This window comes from Carcharodon carcharias, chromosome 3, assembly GCF_017639515.1.
Source record: "Carcharodon carcharias isolate sCarCar2 chromosome 3, sCarCar2.pri, whole genome shotgun sequence".
In the NCBI taxonomy this organism is placed as follows: domain Eukaryota; kingdom Metazoa; phylum Chordata; class Chondrichthyes; order Lamniformes; family Lamnidae; genus Carcharodon; species Carcharodon carcharias.
This window is the reverse complement of record NC_054469.1, coordinates 35,993,030-36,016,552: the sequence shown is the minus strand read 5'-3', so window position 1 is coordinate 36,016,552 and position 23,523 is coordinate 35,993,030. Positions and strand designations below refer to the sequence as shown.

Below are 23,523 nucleotides of genomic sequence, written 5' to 3'. Positions count from 1 at the left end.
GATACAGGCCCAACCTGTGCAATCTTTCCTCATAAGATAACCTGTTCATCCGAGGAATCAGTCGATTGAATCTTCTCTGAACTGCTTCTCATGCAAATAAATCCTTTCTTATGTAAGGAGACCAAAACTGTACACAGCACCCCAGATGCGGTCTCACTAAGCTATACAGCTGCTGCAGCACTTTGCTACTTTTATATTTCATTCCTCTTGCAATAAGTACCAACATTCCATTTGCCATCCTGATCACTTACTGTACCTGCATACTAACTTCTTGTGATTCATGTACCAGGACACCAGATCCCTCTGTACCGTAGAGTTCTGTAGTCTCTGTCCATTCAAGTTATATCCTGCCTTTTTATTCTACTTGCCAAAGTGGACAAGTTCATATTTTCCCACATTATACTCCATCTTCCAAACTTAACTTACCTAAATCCTTTTGTAGACTCTTTATCTCCTCTTGACAACTTACTTTTCTACTTATCTTTGTCTCATCAGCAAACTTAGTACCATACGTTTGGTCCCTTTGTCCAAGTCATTGACATAGATTGAGGCCCTAACCTCAAATTAGATACAAAAAGATTTTTTCAGTGGCAGGTAGAGTTTTATTGTAATTAATGGTATAAATATCATAATTTTTAAGAAGTGACAAGGGAGCACCACTGCCATTTGTAGAATGAAAAAGTTACAAAGTTGTGGTCCTCAAAACTGAAATGAATTATTGTTAGATCATTCAGAAGTGCTTGCTGAAAACATATCTTTTCTGTCCACTTTCTTTCAGAACGAGAAGGTCTCACAGCGTACAGTACGAATCCAGGAAATAGTGCCACCTAAATTGGAGCTGGCATTAAATTTTTTAGAGTACATACTGACCAACGTCATGAGTCGAGAGTGTTTATTAAATTCGCCACAGAAAAGGCTGAACCAACTTCTGAAGGCCTTAGGAGTAATCAAGGTAATAAAAATAGTGTTTTGCTGGCTGGTTGTTTAATGCTGAACTATTTGGCATCCTATGTAGGAACACTGTAGGAGCAGAATAATTATGTTATCTGTGGTCTTGTAATTTATAGTACATCTTACCATTTAGTGTCAGATAAATCTGATGTATGAAACTGATTTAACTCCAGCATTTGTCAACAGCTGACCATATATATTTTGGTTTATTTGCAAAGAAATATGAGCTTGTATATGTATATTTCTGGACCACTAGACCTGAAAAGTAACTTTACAATATTTTCATCCTTAAGAGAAAGGAAATGTTCTTGACTCCACTTCAACATTAGTCACTTTGTTGAGCAAAAGAACAATAACACTTGCACTTATATAGCACCTTTAACATGCATGAAAATTTCCAAGGCATTTCACACAGTAGACAAAAATAGACAAGTGAAAAAAAGGATATGGGGGGGGGTGTAGGAGGGGGAGGAGTGACCAAACATTGGGTCGAAGAGAAGGGTTTGGGAAGGCCTTAAAGGTTGAGGGTGGTGAATGGTTAGAGACAGAGTTCCACAATGTTGGGGCCTGGATGGCTGATGGCACGGCTGTCAATAGTATGATGAGAGTTGGGGGTTGCACAAAGGGCCAGAAATGAGAGGTAGGCTGAGAGGCATTGTAGAGCTGGTGGAGGTTTCAGAGTTAGGGAGGGGGTGAGGCAATATAGGGATTTATACAAAGGATAAGAATTTTAAATTAGAGATGTTGGAGTTTCAGGAGCCAATGTAGATTAGCAAGAACTGGTATGATAGTTGAGCAGGATGATATGGAATAGAATAACAGCAGTAGAGATTCGGATGAAGCTTACAGAATGAGGAGGATAGGAGGTAGGCCAGGAGAGCAGTTAAGTAGCTGTGTGTACACATAATGAAAGCAGAGTTTGAGTAACAGGTGGGCTGAGTAGGGCGGTGCCAGGTAATACTACAGAGATGGAAGTAGACTGTTTTTAGATGGAGCAGACATGGGGTCTAAAGCTCAGCTTGGGGTCGAATAGGATGGCAAGATTATGAACAGTCTAGTTCAAGTTGAGGCAATGGTCAGAAAAACGTATGGAATAGATGGCACAGGGCAGAACTTGTGGTAGTGACTGAAGGCGATAGTTTCAGACTTCTCAGAGAACTTTTGACTTTTCCACAACTAGACATTGGACTATACAGTTAGTTTAGAGGTTGAGAGAGGTGGTGGGTAGGTACCGCTCTGTTTCATTAGTGTACATGTGGAATCTGATCCCATACCTGCAGATGATTTTGCCAAAGGGCTGAGTGCAGACCATTAAGAGAAGGAGGCCAAGGACTGACCATTTGGTGGTGGGGTAGGAAGAGAAGCCATTGCTGGAGGTGTTCTGGCTATGATTAGTTACTTAAGGGAACCAAGTGACAGTAATCCCATTGAATGGGATATTGGAAGAAAGGCATTGGAGGAGGCTAGTATGGGCGGAAGTATCAAAGTCTGCAGAGAAGATGAGAAGAAAGATGATATTTATAACTGTTTCAGTGCTGTGACGGGGGCAGAAATCTGAGGCAAAATTTAAGCACTGAGTTAAATTGCAGGAAAGACCAGAATGTTAGCTGGTATGGGCCAGAAATTAGATGGAACTCTACAAATGCACCATAGCACTTGTATGCAGAACCCCTTGGTTGCTGACCTCCATGCAGTATAGGGCAAAGTACTGTAAGTTTTCCAGCTGTGCTTCACTGATACTGATCTGAGGAATATAGGTGCTATATAATTATCACACTTGTTTCCAAATTTTGACGTGCAGTAATATAATTACAAATTTGTTTAATAAAACTAGGATTCTTTATAATAAATTCCTTTAACTTCTCAATTGTATACTATAAGTAGGAACCACTTAATTGAAAAACTTAGTTGATCTGTCTTGTAGGAACTTCTAACTTCCTTCTTGAGCACTTCAGAAATAATGCTTCATGATATAAGTGTGAACACAGCTCTGAAGGCTTTCAACTTACATTGTCGACTGACTATTCATCTTCAGAACAAGGTATGTAAACTGCATTATTTAAAATAAGAATTAATTTTGAAGTAAATTATTTGCATTAAATCCTGAAAGAAATGTATTTTTCCCTTGTAGATGTTCTGAGTGAGATCTGACCAATGAGTTGCGCAGTTGTAACATAACTACTTAGGTAACATTTTCGTTTGCAGGTCATTCTAGATTTTGGGAGTTCAGAGTTGAAGATGCCTGTCAGTCTAGTGATTAAAACCAGCTGAATAAAGGGCCTGATCTACTGACTAAAACCAGCTGAACAAATGGCCTGATCAGTGTGCTCAAATTAGATTTCTAGCCTTAGCTGGCTCTTGAACTTGCTTGCATTCACCTTCAGGGTCTTTGCTCCTTGGTGATATCGAGCACTTAACTGATAGCATTTAGCGGCAGAAGTGAGGTTTATGTAGGAGTTCATAGCACAGGTTGTCCTAACAGAAGGGAGAGATGGCAACAGTGGTGATTTGAATATGAAAAAAAAACATTGGGCAGGATTTTCCCCTCCATGGACTAAGTGTGGTGACGGGCAGGCAAAGTGACGTTTTTCCCGCCATCTGCAATAGTGATTTTTTGCACCCGATTGTATGCATCTTGCCTCATTAAATATACATCAGCAGAAAACTCGTATTGCGGGCAGGCTGTGATTCTCCCACCCTGCCTCAGCAGATCAGTGCTTTGGGCGTCATATTTAAACCACACCTGCACAGTCTTCTCACTGTCTGCTGCCCAGGACTGCACCAAACGAGCGATGGCCCCCACAGAGAAGAAGACTGCAGTTTCCCAAGTTTAGCTAGGTATTGCTGCGTCACCTTCTGGACGTTGGTGAGAACCATTGTGACATGCTCTGCCCCCGTGATGGCCGAAGGAGGTCCACCAATCTCATCACTGGCTTGGGAGAGATCAGCCATCCAATGCAGAAAAAGGATGCAGGATCTCATCCGTTCTGCCAAGGTAAGTCAACCTTCTCATTACTCTCAACTCACACTCTCTCAAACCTCTCAGACATTTGCAGGCTGACACTCCACAGGGATCTCACACACTACCAGCACAAGGGACATCAGTGACTCTCCCATACACGCCTTGACATCTCCACCTGGCTCACATCCTGTGCAGCTCGCATCCTCATCACATGCATAGCTCCACTCACCACCCAAACAAGGCAGGCATCCTTATCACCTGCCTTGGCATACGTTCAGTTCACACCCTCTGCATCTGTCTTTATGTTGGACCAGCTCACCCATGATAAAAGGGAGAGGTCGCAGGCCACACTGCTTAGGTGTGCTGTTGAGCTGGCTGGAGAGGACCGGGACCATTCCTGTAGCAACAGTGTGGTAGGTGATGCAGACCCAATTGAAGACCCAGTACCAGGTGATCCTTCAGACAGCGAGACTGAGAGTGAATTATTATGTTTTGGAGACTGCAGCCATGCACTAAGTATATCTACTGTTTCATAGGCACAACAGTCAAACACCCAAGGGACACCGGGAACCAACCGCTCGTATCCAGTGCCAAAGGCACCTGAAGACACACTAGAAGAGCTGTCACAGCACTCGCCATGCCCTCCATCAGTGCAGAGAGACACATGTCAGTGGGACCTAGATCTAGAGCAGGCTTGACATCACAATCTGGTGAGCACACTACAGATTCTATTCCATAGCAGGTGGAGGCAGGCACATCCTGATCTCTGACATTCTGAGGACTGCTTGAGGCAAGGATTCTGTTGAGTCTTAGTCAGATGACAAGCCTGTGGAATCTGCCCTAATTCAGATGTTGGAGTTGCAATGGCAGACACGGGAATATCAGGCAGGGTTGTCAGATGCATTCCACAGCTTGCATTGTACGCTGGAGGAGTCTGTCTGCATTCAACCTGAGGTCATTGCATTGACATGCCAGTGTACCTAGGTCAGCACTGGTAGGACAGTGGCCATAATGACGATCTTTGTCCAGGACTTAGGTCCTGCACTGCGCCAGGAGTTGCACTCCTTGGCTGTAGGCATTGCTGGCATCCAGCAGTAGCTGTGTGAGAGGTGGCCAGAGCATCTTGATCTCATTCCAGGTGCCCTTTCTCAAGGATTCAGCCAGCGGCCTTCAGGCACCCATCAGGTCAAGGACCAGAAGCTGGTCCCTCTGGGCCATCCGCCCAAGTGACTCCAGCCAATCCCAATCCTTTCTGCCGAGGGCCGAGCAAGGTGTACCTGCCCCGCACCAGGAAACCCAAAGCAGGCTGGGGCCCTCCAGCTCTTGGCCCTCCAGAGGATACCTGCCAAATTCAGCTTGGACAACAGGGCATAGCGAACAGCAGGCAGCCTCCACCTCCACCGTGGATGTTTGGGATGCACTAAGACTTAACGGTAGGGTAAAGAAGATCAAGAAATATTGGGAGCACACAGGTTACACGAGTGTTCACCAAATATACCTAACTTCCAACAATGTAAATAGAATTGCACCCATTCCACATCTCTTGTGTATGCCCCTCTGTTTGCTGAGCTGTATTGCAGTCAATCCGTGTCACACCTTATTCCCTTTCCCCACCTATCACAGATGTCACATCTTGTGCCTCTGGTCGATTTGTGCAGGCATCTCATAACTGTGTATGTCTGTTCTCCGCTCATTTCCGACATCAGTGAAGTATCAGCCTCAGTGTGCTTGTGCAAGGCTTCTCTTAGACATGCTTTGTAGGTTCAAGTGATGTTCATTCTTGGCTTTGTTGGATCGAGGCTCATGTAGTCCCCTACCACTTCTGCATTGTGGAAAGGTAATGGTGTAGTGTCGAAGGATAGATGTAGATGTGCATGGAGACAGGTCATCTTTCGGTGAACTCCGTGTACTCTGTCAGCTGTAAGGGTGTTCAGTATATCAGCCCATGCTGAGCTCTTGTCTGCCTTCAGCGTTGTCGGCTCTCTGACTGTGAAGCTGCAAATGTGAAATTGTTCATTTTGGCCAGAAGAATAAAAGAAAAGCTCATTATCTAAATGGTGAGAGATGTCAGAGCTCTGAGATTCAGAGGGATCTGGGTGTCCTAGCACATGAATCACAAAAGGTTAATATGCAGGTGCAGCAGGTAATTAGGAAAGTTAATAGAATGTTATCATTTATTGTGAGGGGAATCAATTACAAAAGTAGGGAGGTTATGCTTCAGTTGTACAGGGCATTGGTGAGACCACATCTGGAGTACTGTGTACAGTACTGGTCACTTTATTTAAAGAAAGATATAAATGCTTTAGAAGCAGTTCAGAGGTTTACTAGACTTATATCAGGAACGGTCGGGCTGTCTTATGAGGAAAGGCTGGGTAGGTTAGGCTTGTATTCACTGGAATTTAGAAGAATAAGAGGCAAGTTAATTGAAACCTTTTGAGATTCTCCAGGATATTGATACGTTGGATGTGGAGAGGATGTTTTCTCTTGAGGGGGAATCTAGAACTTGGGGTCACTGTTTAAAAATAAGGGGTCGCTCATTTAAGGCAGAGGTGAGGAGAATTTCTTTTCTCCGGGGGTTGTGAGTCTTTGGAGCTCTCTTCCTTGAAGGGCAGTGGAAGCATAGCCTCTGAATATTTTAAGGCAGAGCTAGATAGATAGATTCTTGATGAGTGAGAGGTTACTAGGGGTAGGTAGGAATGTGGTGTTGGGGTTACATTCAGATCAGCCATGATCTTATTGAATGGCGGAGCAAGCGCGAGGGGCTAAGTGGCCTATTCCTGCACTAATCCGTATGTTCGTATGCATAGCTCTCCATAATTAGTGCGCATCTTCTCACTTCAATGTTCCTGAGCTCTGACCCTCGCTGACATATTTTTGTCCTGGTGCTCAATGATACAGCGTTGATCGTTAGCGACCTTGGAGTTCTCTGTATTATACATCAAGGCTATGGTGGAAATGTCAGGTTGGAGCGCTAGGCCATACATATGCTTAGAGTCCCCTTGCCTAAACCCTACGCAAGCTCAGCAATTCTGATTTTAGATGGTAATTGTTTTGCGGACAATTAAACCATTGAGTATGAACTTGATGCGCATATGTTAGCTGGGTGGGATGGCAATGTTCAGGCTGGAAATGCGCTAGGATCGAGAATGGTGTGCAGCTGATGTGTAGTCTTTATTAACCTTGAGGGCTCCATGATGTGTCTGCATTGTCGGGATTACAAGGGGCAGGGCTGTCCATTAGGAGAGAATGATTGTGTCGAAGAGAAGGCATATTCCTGTGTAGAAGTAAAGTGTCTGAAGATGGCCCTCAAAAGGTGTCCCATGTCCATTGAAAGGTCAGGCTAACTGCAAGTCCGCATCCCTCACTGGGAGTGCTGGATGTCTATGCTATGAGGATTGAAGGGGCGCTGAAGACTGAGTAGTATGAACATGTATTAACAATTGGAGAACATCCTATGCTGGCTTGGCACAAATGTTGCCTAGCAGTATTATCATCGAAGTTGCACACAAAGTGTTGTCCCATAGCTAGAGACTGATCATCTTGAAGCACCTGGTCAGACTGAAGGCATACCGTTCACTGAGGATTTCAGTCCAGCTTCTGCCTCTTGTAGACTGCAGTAGCGACTGGGAAGCTGGAGAGATGATTGAAGAGGCTGCACCACCTGAAGTGATGGCGAGGTGACCTCCTGCAGTTAGAACCACATTTCAGCAAGGCAACATGCTCCTTAGGCTTCATCAGTGGCCAAAGGATGAGGTCCGGGTGAGCCTAATGCGTAACTACTCATTCTTAGATTGAAGTGGATGGTTGAAACGAGAAGGGTAGCAATGCAGGTGGTAACATGCATCGAGCATGAAGGCCACAGGTCCGACAAGATTCCTCCTCATCCTCCTGAATCTGGTGGCTATTAGCACCTCATGTGTACACCTGCCTCGTTTGTTCTGTGCTATGGCCTCTTCCCCTGCAGCCTCTGCTTCCTCGACGTCATTGCCCTCAGCCCTGTTGTGGTATCTTTGACAAACGGACCACCGGAGGCTCAGGTACAAGTCACGATCATTTATTCGAGCAATTGCAAGAAGAGAACCATCTCAAGGCAGCTTGAGATAGCACTCTGCTAAATTACAAGTGTTCAGCATATTTATGCTTTACTAATCACATACATCTCTGGCATCAGGTACATCCCACTTTTCAACCAGGCAGAGACCTTCCCTCCTAACTAAGCTAGGACCATCTGTCCTTCCTCTATCTGTTGAACTAGTGCTAGTTCTTGCTTATCTGGAAAAATGCCATGTGTTTTCTGTACACCCTGCATCTTGAAAGCTGCCCATGCTCAGTGGATCTGTGAGCCTCGTCCTCTGGGCCTGGAAGGGGCCCTCCTGTGCCTTGCTCTTAATGGTGAAGTTGCTCCCTTTGGTGAGCCTGCCACTGATGTAGCATTCTTCCCTGTCTTTCCTCCTGCTTGCATGCAGTGATGAAGGCAATGTTAAATGCACCATCCATCCATCTTCCTCATGTTCTCCTCTGCAGGAACATTGAGCAAAAACACAAGTGATCATTAGCCTCCAAAGGTTGTCTTCCTTTAGCTGATGAGTGAGTGAATGTGGTTTCAAGGGGTTGTTTTCAGGTGAGGCCCATCATTGCTATAAAATCCCTCAGTAGTGCAATGATAGTTTTCAGGGTCCCAATATGTGAAGTGCCCTCACAACACCAGCCCCCACCACGCCACCTTTTCAAAGACCGACTACTATGAAATTGCTTTGGGCAGGTGCTTGGATATCCTGTATTAATCCTGGGCACTGGAATCCTCATTTGGTGCACCTTTGGAATACAAATTAAGGCAAATATCCAGTGAGGCAGTGACATTAGTTTAGGGGATGCTGGAGGTTCCCATCTCTGACCCTGTCAGCTGCAAGGTACAGAGGTGCTGTTTCCGAAAGGCATATACAGTTTGTCGAGATGTCCACTTCACAGAATCCTTACAGTGCAGAAAGAGGCCATGTGACCCATCAAGCTTGCCATGGCTCACTCAAAGAGCATTCTACCTATTCCCACTCCCCAGCTTTATCCCCACAACATGGAAACATAGGAAATAGGAGCAGGAGTAGGTCATTCAGCCTGCTCTGCAATTCACTATCATCATGGCTGATCCTCTATCTCAATGCTGTACTCCTGTGCTCCCCCCATACCCTTTGACGCCTTTAGAGTCCAGAAATCTATTTCCTTCTTAAATATATTCAGTGACGGCCTCCACAGCCTTCTGTGGTAGAGAATTCCATAGGTTCACCATCCTCTGAGTGAAGAAACTTCTCCTCATCTCAGTCCTAAGTGGTCTACCCTGTACCCTGAGACTGTGACCCCTTGTTCTAGACCTGCCCCCAACCAGAGGAAATGTCCTTCCTGCATCCAGTCTGTCCATCCCTGTCAGAATTTTATATGTTTCAATGAGATCTCCTCTCATTCTTCTAAACTCCAGTCAGCCCAATCTCTACTCATACGACAATTCTGCCATTCTACAAATCAGTCTGGTGAACACTTGCTGCACTCCCTCTATGGCAAGTATATCCATTCTTAGGTAGGGAAACCAAAACTGCACACAGTACTCCAGGTGTGGTCTTGCCAAGGCCCTGTACAGCTGCAGTAAGACATCCTTGCTCCTGTACTCAAGCCCTCTCGCAATGGAGGTCAAAATACCATTTGTCTTTTTAACTGCTCACTGCACCTGCATGCTTGCTTTCAGTGATTGTACAAGGACACCCAGGTCCTTTTGTATCTCAACATTTCCCAATCTATCACCATTTAAATAACACTGTGCCATTCTGTTTCTTCCTACCAAAGTGGATAACTTCACACTTATCCACGTTATACTGCATCTGCCATGTATTTGCCCGCTTGTTCAACCTGTCTAAATCGCCTTGAAGCCTCTTAACATCCTTCTCATTGCTCCCATTCTCACCAAGTTTCGTGTCGTCAGCAAACTTGGAAATATTACATTTGATTCCCTCATCCAAACCATTGATTAACCTTGCACATTCTCTCTTTTCAGATAGCAATCCAATTCCCTTTTGAATACCTCAATCAAACCTGCCTCCACCATCTGTTCAGGAAGTTTGCTCCAGCCTCCAACCACCCTCTGTGTGAAAAATTTTTTCCTCATCAATCCATGCCCTTGAGTTCTTGATGCTGTCTTGAGTGGGAACAGTTTGTCACTATTTACCCTGTCTATATCCCTCAGGATCTTGAATAGCTCGATCAAGTCTCCTCTCAGCCGCCTTTCCTCCAAGGAAAGCAGTTCCAACATCCCCAATCTACCCTCATTGCTACAGTTCTTTATCCCTGGAATCATTCTTGTGAATTTCCTCTGTACTCTCTCCAATGCCTTCACATCTTTCCACAAGTATGGCACCCAGGATTGGACGCAGTACTCCAGTTGAGGCCTCACTAGTGTCTTATACAAGTTCAACATGACCTCCTTACGCTTGTACTCAATGCCCCTATTCATAAAGCCTAAGATACTTTATGCTTTATTAACTGCTCTCTCAACATGTCCTGCCATCTTCAATGACTTATGTACATATACACTGAGGCCCCTACTGTCTTTCCATATCCTTTCTGCCAAAATGAATCACTTCACACTTCTGTGCATTGAAATTCATCTGCCACTTGTCAGCCCAAACCGCCAACATGTCTGTGAGCTTTTGAAATTCAAGACTATCTTCATCATTGTTGACAATCTTTCCAATCTTCGTATCATTTGCAAATTTTGAAACCATGCCCTGAACACCACAGTCTAGGTCATTAATATATATCAGGAAGAACAAGGGTCCTTTCACTGACCCCTGGGTAACTCCACGACAAACCTTTCTCCAGTGTGAAAAGCAACCATTTATCGCTACTCTGTTTCCTGTCACTCAGCCAATTTCTTATCCAAGTACCTACTTTCCCTTTTATTCCATGAGCTAGAATTTTACTCAAGTCTGTTGTGTGTCACTGTATCAAATGTGTTTTGAAAATGCAATAACACCACATCAACAGCATTGCCCTTATCAACCTTCTGGACTGTCTGGTCTGTAGTTGTCAGCGTTATCGTTGCACCCCTTTTTGAACAAGTGTGTAACATTTGCAATCCTCCAGCCCTCTGGCACCACCCTTGTGTCTAAGGAACACTAGAAGATTATCACTAGTGCCTTGCAATTTCCACTCTTACTTCCCTCCATATGCTTGGATGCATCTCATCTGGCCCTGGCACCTTATCTATTTTAACACCACCTCCTTCTCAGTTGTAAATTTTTCCAGTGAGCCAGTTATCTCCTCTCTCACCTCGGCCAGCTTTCTTCCTCTGTAAAGATGGTTGCAAAGTACTTGTTTAATACCTCCGCTATTTCTCCTGCCTCTATGTGCAAGTCCTTTTTTTAAATCCCTAATTGGCCCTACTCTTTCTTTTACCACACTTTTATTATTTATAAGCTTATAGAAGACCTTGGGATTCCTTTTTATGTTAGCTGCCAGTCTCTTTTCATGCTCTGTCCTTGATTCCTTGATTTTTCTTATGAGTTTTTTCACTTCCCCTCTAGCCCTTCGATATTCAGCCTGATTCTCCATTGTATTTTCTACCTGACATCTGTGGTACGCGCACTTCTTCCTTTTAATCTTCACCTCTATCTCTCTCATCATCCAGTGCACTCTACATTTATTTGTCCTACCTTTCCCCTTCAAGGGAATATGCTTTGATGTTGCCTGCAATACTGTTTCTTTGAAGGTGTCCCATTGTTCAGTCATTGTCTTTTCTGCCAACAGTGCAGCGATTCATTCCTCCCAGAAGCCCCAAGAGTCCTCTGCAGAGCAACATTTTTTTCATAGTTTCATGTTCCACTACGCCATTGTTTCAGTTTGCAAGATGGTGGTCCTGATTTTTTGCTACCAGGCCAGCTTCGACTCTCCTTGTGTGATTGTGGAAATCCCTCCCATTGTCCTGGAGGTGCATAATGTGCAGGTATCCTTCTTTCCAAAAATTCTCAGTCCTCCCCTATAATCTTTGATTCCATTATTATTGTAGTGGATATCCCTATATTAGCCTCTGAATCGTTTGAGATGGATGTGCCTGTGTCCCATGTTGACCTTACCCTCCCTCTCTTGAGGCCTATTGCACAGTGACATATGGGGACCGCGCCTCACCCCCTGCCCCTGCCATGAGACCGAGTGCCAGCCCCTACACGATCTGTTCCTGATATATAGGCTGGAGATGCCTCCTCTGGTTGTGACTGTGCCATCTGCAGCCCAGTATTATGCCCAAAACCTCTCTAGACCGACATGCGTGAGTTGACAACCACAGCCTGTATGAACTATGCTGGGTATGACTGACAGTGGACTGGCATGCCCTCTCCCTCCCTGGACTGGGACAAGGATGGTCTTTGCAAGCTCAGCAATCTAAACTGAAGCTCACTAGACCCTCTTCCCATTCTGGCCCCCGCTCATTAATGGGCTTCTCACCTAGTCTCTTTTTTCCCATTCTGGCCATGAGGACATTTTCCTCTTTCTTCCTCCACCTGCCCCTACCACGCTCGCAGGAGCCGCAAGTGCAGCATTATGTAAGGTAGGCGAACGTACCTCAAAGTCATGAGTGAAGTGCTGGTTTCCAGATGCATGTCCCTGATATCCAATTGTGAATCATGCTGTTCTAATTAGACACCGATGTGGCCTTTTAATCCAGATTGGGGGTGTGATTCCGGCGAGCTGCTTTCATAATGAGCATGCATGAAATTTTAATGTATTCAAATGGTGTTCTCAACAGGGTGCAGTGGGAAACACATGCTGCCATTGAAGTCTGGAGCGCAAGATCGCATCCTGTTTCCACGCTGATGTTAAACTGACTTTTGCACTCCTACGATATTTTCCCTTCCCACTCGTCGTTGGTGAGAGCAGAAAAGCCCTCCCTTCAACATGAGGTTTCTCGCTAGTATGAGTTTCATTTTCCTGTGGATAAAAATTGGCATATGCACATTGCTAGCTGTGACCTGATTTTTGTGTCCATCAGTAGCAGCAAAACACACACTACCAAAATTGAAAAGATGGACCTCCATGTTGACACAAGTGCTACAAATATTTTACTGTTACTGCTGGAAATGAGGCTGAAGCCCAAGTAGAAATTAATCTTATCACTCCTCTTTAGCTCTTCTTTTCAGTCTTGAATTACTTCTACAAAATATTAGTGTTACTTACTAGATTTTAACGTATATTTTTTGGTTATTTAGCTCCAGGTGTGCAGTCTTAATTTTTAAAGCACTTTTTTAGCTGTTCTTTAAGTTATAGTTAGCAGAAACTGCAATAATGAGTACCTCATGGGATAAGAGGCCAGCTGCAGTACTGGCATCTACCTGACCAGGTGGCAAGTTGCCCAGTTATGTCTGTACACAAAAAGCAGGATAAATTCAATCTGGCCGATTACTGCCCCATCACTTTACTCTCCATCACCAGGAAAGCAGTGGAAGGGGTAATCAGCAGTGCTATCAAGTGGCACTTGCTCAGCAATAACCTGCTCACTGACGCTCAGTTTGGGTTGCTCCAGGGCCACTCAACTCCTGAAATCATTACAGCCTTGGTTCAAACATGGGCAAATGAGCTGAATTCCCGAGGTGAGGTGAGGTGAGAGTGAGTGCCCTTGACAACAAGGCCGCATTTGACCAGGTGTGGCATCAAGGAGCCCTAGCAAAACTGGAGACAATGGGAATCGGGGAAAACTACCTAGCGCAAAGGAAGATGGTTGTGGTTGTTGGAGGTCAGTCATCTCAGCTCCAGGACATCACTGCAGAAGTTCCTCAGGGTAGCGTCCTTGGCCCAGCCATCTTCAGCTGCTTATCAATGACCTCCTTCCACCATAAGGTCAGAAGTGGGGATGTTTGCTGATGATTGCACAACGTTCAGCACCATTCGCGACTCTTCAGAGACTGAAGTAGTCCATGTCCAAATGCAGCAAGACCTGGACAACATCCAGGCATGGGCTGACAAGTGGCAAGTAACATTTGCTCCGCACAAGTGCCAGGCGATGATTGTCTTCAACAAGAGAGATTCTGTTCAATGGCATTAACATCACTGAATCCCCCACTATCAACATCCTGGGGGGTTACCAATGACCAGAAACTGAACTGGACTAGCCATATAAATGACCTACAAGAGCAGGTCAGAGTCTCGGACTCCTTTGATGAGTAACTCACCTCCTGACTCCCCAAAATCAGTCCACCATCTACAAGGCACAAGTCAGGAGTGTGATGGAATACTCCCCACTTGCCTGGATGAGTACAGCTCCCACAACACTCAAGATGCTTGACAAAGGCAAAGCAGCCTGCTTGATTGGCACCACATCCACAAACATTCACTCCCTCCATCACTGGTGCACTGTGGCAGCAGTGTGTACCATCTACAAGATGCACTGCAGGCATTCACCAAGGCTCTTTAGTCAACACCTTCTAAACCCATAACCACTACCGTCTAGAAGGACAAGGACAGGATATAGATGGTAACACCACCACCTGGAAGTTCCCCTCCAAATCACTCACCACTTGGAAATATCTCGTCGTTCCTTCACTGTCGCTGGGTCAAATACCTTGAAACCTCCCTCCCTCACAGCACTGTGGTTGTACCAACACCACATGGACTGCAGCGGTTTAAGAAGGCAGCTCACCACCACCTTCTCAAGGGTAACTAGGGATAGGCAATAAATGCTGGCCAAGCCAGCGAAGCCCACATCCCATGAATGAATTAAAAGAAGTTATGATTTTGTTTTAGCATTATGGAGTGAATTAACAATAATAACAAACCGAATGTTAAACTTGCGCCGCTCCAAAGGCCAGAATGCACACAGCTTTTGGTAAATTTACTGTTACAGTGCATAATATTCCTTACCAAGTCATTGAGTTTTTTTATTTGAATGGTACCACAAAGATTTTCCACCATGTAAAAGACAATCAAGGACCAGCTGCTCCTGTGAAAATTATGCCCTGAATGTTCAAGCTCATCCACTTCTTTTTGCATTTTAAAGAAAAACGTTTTGCAAATTGTAATTTTTAAAACCTAATTAAATTGTATATTTCTTGTCTGTTTTTATATGTTTTGTTTCCAACTATTAACTCCCTTATAGCAGATCACTGAGCAATAAACATCACTTTCTTTTCTGATTACTATTTCCAGTTCAGTGTGGATGGTAGAACTTATCTTTTGGTTCTTGAAAGTAGTGCAGGCTGGATAGATGAAGAAGTGTTGCAGTTTCTGCACATTCCTGGAAAGGCAATGGAGGTGTCAGAGCATCAGTGTGATGTTGCAAGACAAGTGGTTGAAGTAAGTAACAAGATAAAGGGTCTTCAAATATGTGCACCAGTCATATTTACAAAATTTGTAAAATCTAATTTCGTATGGTACAGTATTTTTAAAAAATGACAAATAATATCCTGTTTTTCAATGTGGTAGAAAATTGAATCTCAGAGTATATTGTGACACTTGAAGTGCCAAAGTAAGTATCACTGAAGAGGAGTCAAAGGTTCAAATGCCAGTACTACATTTTTGTCCTACTCTTCAGAACAGTTAAAAAGCTGATTCTTTTAAAAGAGGAATGCTGACCTCATGCAATCCTGGAAAGATTTTAAACATATTTGGATTTGGGCAGCTCATATCATTGAGAGTTTAACCAGTTATTTAAGTCATGTTGCTCCTTATTAATAGGCTTCTCTCTATTTGTTATACTTCACCCTTAAGAGACTTTTGGATGTGATCATCCATTTTCTGACAATCTTTAGTTCTTTTTGAATGTTTTATTGTCTTCAGTCACATTGCTTCCATTTTTTTTTTGCTTGAAGTACTACCCTTGCTGCTATGTGCCAGGCATCAGAATTGATTTGAACTTCTGAAAATACTTAATGAATTAGCAGATGGTTTGCTCCTAGGACTATTCTTGTTTAAAATTAAGCTACGTTTGTTGCCAGCACCATGCATGTGCAGTTCTGGTGTTTTACTCTGGGTGATGTTTAGGAGCATAGGGTGGGTTTATGGTCAGGAAACCTGGAAGCGTGGATTTCTTTGATCATCTTTTGAGTTTTAACTCCTGCAAGAATGAAACTAGTTGTATTAAAGTAGGAAGGGAAATAATAAATTGGGCATTTAAAGTAATATTAACTGTTACAGGAATGTTGATCTATAATAATGTAATTGCATGTGACACTAACACAGTCCATTGTTGTAGATTTTAAGAATCTTGTTTCACAAAGCAGCCCAGAAAATTATAAAATAGATTTATCTTGATGGCTATAAAGCAGACCTGTGAACCCCCCCATCACTGACCCAACTTCAATATGCCCCCTCCCCCCCCAACCATGCTCTTCCCTGCAGCTGCAACATTAATATCACTGCACCTCAGCTGCATCCTTTACCAGGGCCTTCCCTGCCCAACACACAATCAAGACCTCTGGGAAGAGTTTTCCCAGGCAAGAGAAGGGGGTTTTGTATCCATGCGGGGGATTAAATTCTCTGAAATATATGTCAGCTCTGGATCGCTGTTACATTGTCCTGCTGGCCTGGCCTGGTGGGTGTGATGTCATTGGATTTCTGCGCATGCATGGACCAGTGCACATGCACAATTGGATATTGGCAGCCATTTTATTTTGGCAGAAGGCAGTGTTAAAATTAACATGTTGTGATTCTACTTAAAAAGTCTTAGTTGCTAACTTTCCCCATTCATCCCTCATTGGATAGGATCAGCTATCCATATCATCACCTTGCTGTAGAAGTGTCTGGCATTCTTTTTTTACTTCTCAATCTCATTGGAATTCTGGATTATGGGTCACGACTCTACACCTTGGTTTCTGAAGAAAAAATATGTACCTTCATTTAAACCTGCTGTCCAATGCATCTACAGATGTGAATTTTATTATTTCTTGGTATTTTACAAATTGGAGTACAACTTAAGGATACCAACTGTAGCTTTCTTTTGAGTAGGTATACCTCACAGTCTGTAAGGATATCGTTATGGTTGGTGCGTCTGATACAGAATTCCAGGCTCAGTTGCTTGGCTTTGCTCTTGCTGTGCTGCACTCAGGTAACCTATCATCTGTTAAAAGTCTTGTGTGTTTTACACAGTTTCCTTTTGTCAAACTTAATTTGTCACTGTTTTGTTAAGTTTGGTGTGACTGAGTCTCATTCTTGAGGTAATACCTGGCTACTTAAACACCTAGAAATGTGCCTAAATCTTACAATTAGAAAAGAACATACAAATGACAGACAGGAAAAGAACAGCTGCTCATCAAGTCTGTTACATATAGTCTTGTCACAATTAAGTATCATGACTGCCAATGCTCTTCCACCCACCAGCAGCCATGTAATCTGAGTGGCAAACAAAAACTAACAAAAAATAGCATCGAAAATTCAGGGGAAAGGAGATCCAAGGATATCTCTCTGATTCATGAATGAAATCAAAACAAGTTGGAGGAGGATGTGGCAATCTTGAAGCATGCCACTAATATCCCATCTACTTTTTCTGCATGATGATATCTGCCTCAGCCAGGAACTTGTCCAGCTCCCTTTCGAATACTTGCAGTGCATTGCAGTAAATCCACATTTATTGCATGAATTGGCAACTTAAACCAAATGTTGATGACCAGCAAAGAAAGGTAAACCTCTTACCTGGTTATATGATTATGTAAATTAGATGCACATACCCTGCTTCTTCCTAATCGATCTAATTCAGATATTCTATCCACATTGATAATGTCTGACCCCCCTCACTATTTTTAAGCATCTCAATCAAATCTTCCCAAAGTTTATGCTTTTTTAGAGTAAAAAGATCCCACTCTCGATGTATAACATGATATCTTGCAATTTAAGGATTTCTAACAGGTGAGAATACGATCCCATCTCATCTATCCACTTGCCAGTTAACTGAGTCATACCCCAAATTTGTCTAGACTTGTTGGTCCTTACTCCATCCCTGCTACACCCCTCGTCCTGGCCCCAGTATTTAAAATGATTTAATCTAAAGCCTGTTCCTGAGGATATTTGACCCTAGTCTACTTCCTCTTCCTAATTTTGTTTGGCCTGGCATTTGTGCTCCCAAATCTGAAGCCTGCTCCTTCTGTTTGTTGCTGGATCCAAATGCAAATACTAAATCCCCCCTGTGCCTCTGTTGGCCCAGTGCTTCTTCAAAATTCATATCAGTGGGCAAAACTACTCTTATTTACAGTAAAAGTGCTCTTCCTTTTCTGAATGTAGTTTTTTTTAATATCTCCATTATACTGTACTGATGCTCACTGCTCTAGTTCAAATTTCAAGGATGAAGAATTGTTGACTAGGAAAAATAGTGCAGGAACACTGGTGCCCAGTGGAACCATGTCTCAGAACAAGTTCCTGCTTTCAGTAGAGGAGGGGAGAAAATTTGGAATTCCCTACTTGGCAGGAGATGATTTAATGGTTTGTGAATATCCACCACAAGAATTCAGATTTTCAAGACCATTGCTCAGTTGAAATTGGCTATTTATCCTGCCCAGTTTGTAGGGTCTACTACTGATCACCTTTCCCCAGATACCCTGAGTTTGTAATTATGAAAAAGACAGATTTCCCTGGAGTTAGCATTTTTTCTCTTCATTCTGCTGTGGAATGTGGGCATCACTAAGAAGACCTGTATTTGTTGCCAATCTCTAATTGCCCTTGAACCGAGTAGCTTGGTAGACCGTTTCAGCGAGCAGTTAAGAGTCAACCACATTGTTATGGGCCTAGAGTCACCCCAGCCGAGAACATTTCCAGTGCCAGGGGCCAGCATGTGTGCAGGAAGTGCCTCCAGCTGCAGCTCCTGGAAGCCCGGGTTTCTGAACTGGAGCGGTGGCTGGAGACACTGGAGCCTCTCTGAGGTGGAGAGTATCGTGGATAGCGCGTATGGGGAGGTGGTCACACCGCAGGCTAAGAGTCCACAGACAGGAAGGAAGTGGGCAGAGCAAGAGGACAAGGCAGGCAGTGCAGGAATCTCCTGTGTCTATTCCCCAGCAAAGCAGGTATACCGCTTTGGATACTATTGGGGGGAATGGCTTCTCGGGAAAGCAGCAACAGCCAAATTTGTTGCACCACGGTTGGCTCTGCTGCACATGGGAGGAGTGAAATGTGTGGGAATGCAATAGTTTTAATAGGGGATTCAATTGTAAGAGGAATAGATGGGCGTTTCTGTGGCCGCAAACGAGACTCCAGGATGGTATGTTGTGTCCCTGGTGCTAGGGTCAAGGATGTCTCAGAGTGGCTACAGGACATTCTGAAGGGGGAGGGTGAACAGCCAGTGGTTGTGGTACACATTGGTGCAAACGACATAGGTAAAAAAAGGGATGAGGTCCTCAAAGCAGAATATAGAGAGTTAGGAAGTAAGCTGAAAAGTGGACCTCAAAGGTAGTGATCTCAGAGTTACTACCAGTGCTGCGTGCTAGTCAGAGCAGAAATAGCAGGATACATGGCTGAAGAGATGGTGTGAGGGCGAGGGTTTCAGATTTTTGGGACATTGGGACCGGTTCTGGGGAGGTGGGACCAGTACAAACTGGACGTGTTACAACTGGGCAGGAGCGGGACTGATGTCCTAGGGGGAATATTGGCTAGTGGTTGGGGGGTGGTTTAAACTAAAATGGCAGGGGTGTGGGAACCTATGCAAGAAGTCAGAGGAGGGGGAATCAAAGACAAGAACAAAAGACGGAAAGGGGAATAAGAAAAGTGATAGGTAGATAAATCAAGGGCAAGAATCAAACAGGGCCAAATAATGTTAAAAAGACAAGCCTTAAGGCTTTGTGCTTTAACGCAAGGAGCATTCGCAATAAAGTGGTTGAATTAACCGTGCAAATAGATGTAAACGGGTATGATATAGTCGGGGTTATGGAGACATGGCTGCAGGGTGACCAGGGTTGGGAACTGAACATCCAGGGGCATTCAGTATTTATGAAGAACAGACAAAAAGGGAAAGGCAATGGAGTTGCATTGCTGCTTAAAGAGGAAATTAACGCAATAATGAGGAAGGATATTAGCTCCGACAATGTGGAATCTATGGGTAGATCTGAGAAATACTAAGGGGCAAAAAACATTAGTGGGAGTTGTATATAGACCCCCAAAATGTAGTGGTGATGTTGGAAATGGTATTAAACGGGAAATTAGAGACGCATGCAATAAAGGAAAACCTGTAATTATGGGTGACTTTAATCTGCATATAGAATGGGCAAATCAAATTAGTAACAATACTGTAAGGGAGGAATTCCTTGAGTGTATACGGGATGGTTTTCTGGACCAATATGTTGAGGAACCAACTAGAGAACTGGGCATCCTAGACTGGGTATTGTGTAATGAGAAAGGAATAATTGGCAATGTGGTTGTGCGAGGCCCTTTGGGGATGAGCGACCATAATATGATCGAATTCTTCATCAAGATGGAGAGTGACGTAGTTGATTCTGAGACAAGGGTCCTGAATCTTAATAAAGGAAACTACGAAGGTATGAGGTGCGAGTTGGCTATGATGGATTGGGAAACATTACTTAAAGGGATGACGGTGGATAGGCAATGACAAACATTTAAAGAGCGCATAGGTGAACCTAAACAATTGTTTATTCCTGTCTGGCACAAAAGCAAAACAGGAAAGGTGGCTAAACCATGGCTTACAAGAAAAATTAGAGATAATATTAGATCCAAGGAAGAAGCATACAAATTGGCCAGAAAAAACAACAGACCTGAGGATTGGGAGCAGTTTAGAATTCAGCAAAGGAGGACCAAGGGATTGATTAAGAAAGGGAAAATAGAATATGAGAGTAAGCTTGCGGGGAACATAAAAACTGATTGTAAAAGTTTCTACAGGTATGTGAAGAGAAAAAGATTGGTGAAGACAAATGTAGGTCCCTTACAGTCAGAAACAGGGGAATTTATAATGGGGAACAAAGAAATGGCTGACCAACTAAATACATACTTTGGTTGTCTTCACAAAGGAGGACACAAATAACATACCAGAAATGTTGGGGAACATGGTTTAGTGAGGGGGAGGAACTGAAAGAAATCAATATTAGTAGGGAAATAGTGTTGGAGAAATTGATGGGATTGAAGGCTGATAAATCCTCAGAGCCTGATAATCTGCATCCCAGAGTACTTAAGGAAGTGGCCCTAGAAATAGTGGATGCATTGGTGGTCATCTTCCGAGATTCAATAGACTCTGGAACAGTTCCTACAGATTGGAGAATAGCTAGTATAACCATACTATTTAAACCACAGAATCACAGTACAGAAGAGGCCCTTTGACCCATCGAGTCTGCACCGACAAGTGAGAAACACCTGACCTACCTACCTAATCCCATTTACCAGCACTTGCCCACAGCTTTGAATGCTATGACGTGCCAAGTGCTCATCCAGGTACTTTTTAAAGAATGTGAGGCAACCTGCCTCCACCACGCTCCCAGGCAGTGCATTCCAGACCATCACCACCCTCTGGGTAAAAAAAAGTTTTTCCTCGCATCCCCCCTAAGCCTCCTGCCCCTCACCTTGAATTTATGCCCCCTTGTGACTGACAAGGGGAACAGCTGCTCCCTATCCACCCTGTTCATGTCCCTCATAATCTTGTACACCTTGATCAGGTCGCCCCTCAGTCTTCTCTGCTCCAACGAAAAAAACCCAAGTCTATCCAGCCTCTCTTCATAACTTAAATGTTTCATCCCAGGCAACATCCTTGTGAATCTCCTCTGCACCCCCTCCAGTGCAATCACATCCTTCCTATAATATGGCGGCCAGAACTGCACACAGTACTCCAGCTGTGGCCTCCCCAAGATTCTATACAACTCCAACATGACCTCCCTACTTTTGTAATCTATGCCTCGATTGATAAAGGAAAGTGTCCCCTATGCATTTTTCACCACCCCACTAATATGCCCCTCTGGCTTCAGAGATCTATGGACACACATGCCAAGGTCCCTTTGTTCCTCAGAACTTCCTAGTGTCATGCAGTTCATTGAATACTTCTTTGTCAAATTACTCCTTCCAAAGTGTATCACCTCACACTTTTCAGGGTTAAATTCCATCTGCCACTTATCTGCCCATTTGACCATCCGTCTATATCTTCCTGTAGCCCAAGACACTCAACCTCACTGTTAACCACCCGGCCAATCTTTGTGTCATCTGCAAACTTGCTAATCTTACCCCCCACATAGCCCTCTATGTCATTTATATAAATGACAAATAATAAGGGACCCAGCACAGATCCCTGTGGTATGCCACTGGACACTGGCTTCCAGTCACTAAAGCATCCTTCTGTCATCAGCCTCTGCCTCCTACAACTAAGCCAATTTTGAATTCACCTTATCAAATTACCCTGTACCCCATGTGCCTTTGCCTTCTTTCTAAGTCTCCCACGTGGTACCTTGTCAAAGGCTTTGCTGAAATCCATATAAACTACATAACTGCACTACCCTCATCTACATACCTGGTCAACTCCTCAAAAAATTCAATCAAATTTGTTAGGCATGCCCTCCCTCTGACAAAGCCATGCTGCCTATCCATAATCAAACCTTGCCTCTCCAAGTGGAGATAGATTCTCTCCTTCAGAAATTTCTCCAATAGTTTCCCTACCACTGGCATGAGACTCACTGGCCTGTAGTTCCCTGGCTGATCTCTACAACCCTTCTTAAATAGCGGAACCAGATTAACTGTTCTCCAGTCCTCTGGCACCTCCCCCGTGTCCAGAAAGGAATTAAAAATTTGGGTCAGAGCCCCTGCGATCTCCTCCCTTGACTCCCTCAGCAGCCTGGGACACAAATCATCCGGACCTGGGAGATTTGTCCACTTTTAAGCCTGCCAACACCTCCAATACCTTGTCACTCACTCTATCAATTTGCATAAGAACCTCGCAGTCTCTCTCCCCAAGTTCGATACCTTCATCCTCGTACTTTTACCAGCCAGAGCTTTCTCATATCCCCTCTTTGCTCTCCTAATTGCCTTCTTAAGCTCCACCTTGCACTGTCTGTACTCCACTAATGCCTCTGCTGATTTGCTTCCCTTGTCCCTGCTAAAAGCCTCTTTTCCTTCTCATCGTTACCTGAATATCTCTGGTCATCCATGGTTCTCTGGGCTTGTTACTCTTTCCTATCACCCTAGAAATCACCTTAAAATGGGAGGTTGAGAGAAAACAGGGAATTATAGAACAGTCAGCCTGATGTTGGTAGTGGGGAAAATTCTAGAGTCCATTATAAAAGATTTAATAGCTGAGCACTTGGAAACAGTGGCAGAATTGGATAGAGTCAGCATAGATTTACAAATCTACAATCTAGATTTGACAAATCTACTGGAATTTTTCAAGGATGTAACCAGTAGAGTTGATGAGGGGGAGCCAGTGGATGTGGTTTATTTGGACTTTCAGAAGGCTTTCAACGAAGTTCCACATAAGAGATTAGCGTGTAAAATTAAAGTGCATGGGATTAGCCAGAGTGTATTGAGATGGATAGAAAACTGGTTGGCAGACAGGAAACAAAGAGTACGAATAAATGGGTCTTTTTCCAAACGGCAAGCAGTGACTAGTGAGGTACCGCAGGGATTGGTGCTGGGACCCCAGCTATTCACAATATATATTAGTGATATAGATGAGG

At 43.9% G+C, this 23,523-nt stretch overlaps 1 protein-coding gene across 2 annotated transcripts in view; it reads left to right on the top strand.

Moving 5' to 3' along the window:
- Positions 1 to 23,523, top strand: part of ncapg2 (non-SMC condensin II complex, subunit G2) — a 130,050-nt gene that overhangs the window by 69,187 nt on the left and 37,340 nt on the right. For both annotated transcript variants that reach the window (XM_041183125.1, XM_041183126.1), the window contains exons 19-22: positions 779 to 952; positions 2,876 to 2,992; positions 15,092 to 15,238; positions 16,889 to 16,988. In XM_041183125.1, the coding sequence (XP_041039059.1) occupies positions 779 to 952; positions 2,876 to 2,992; positions 15,092 to 15,238; positions 16,889 to 16,988 (538 nt within the window). The remainder of the gene's footprint in view (positions 1 to 778; positions 953 to 2,875; positions 2,993 to 15,091; positions 15,239 to 16,888; positions 16,989 to 23,523) is intronic.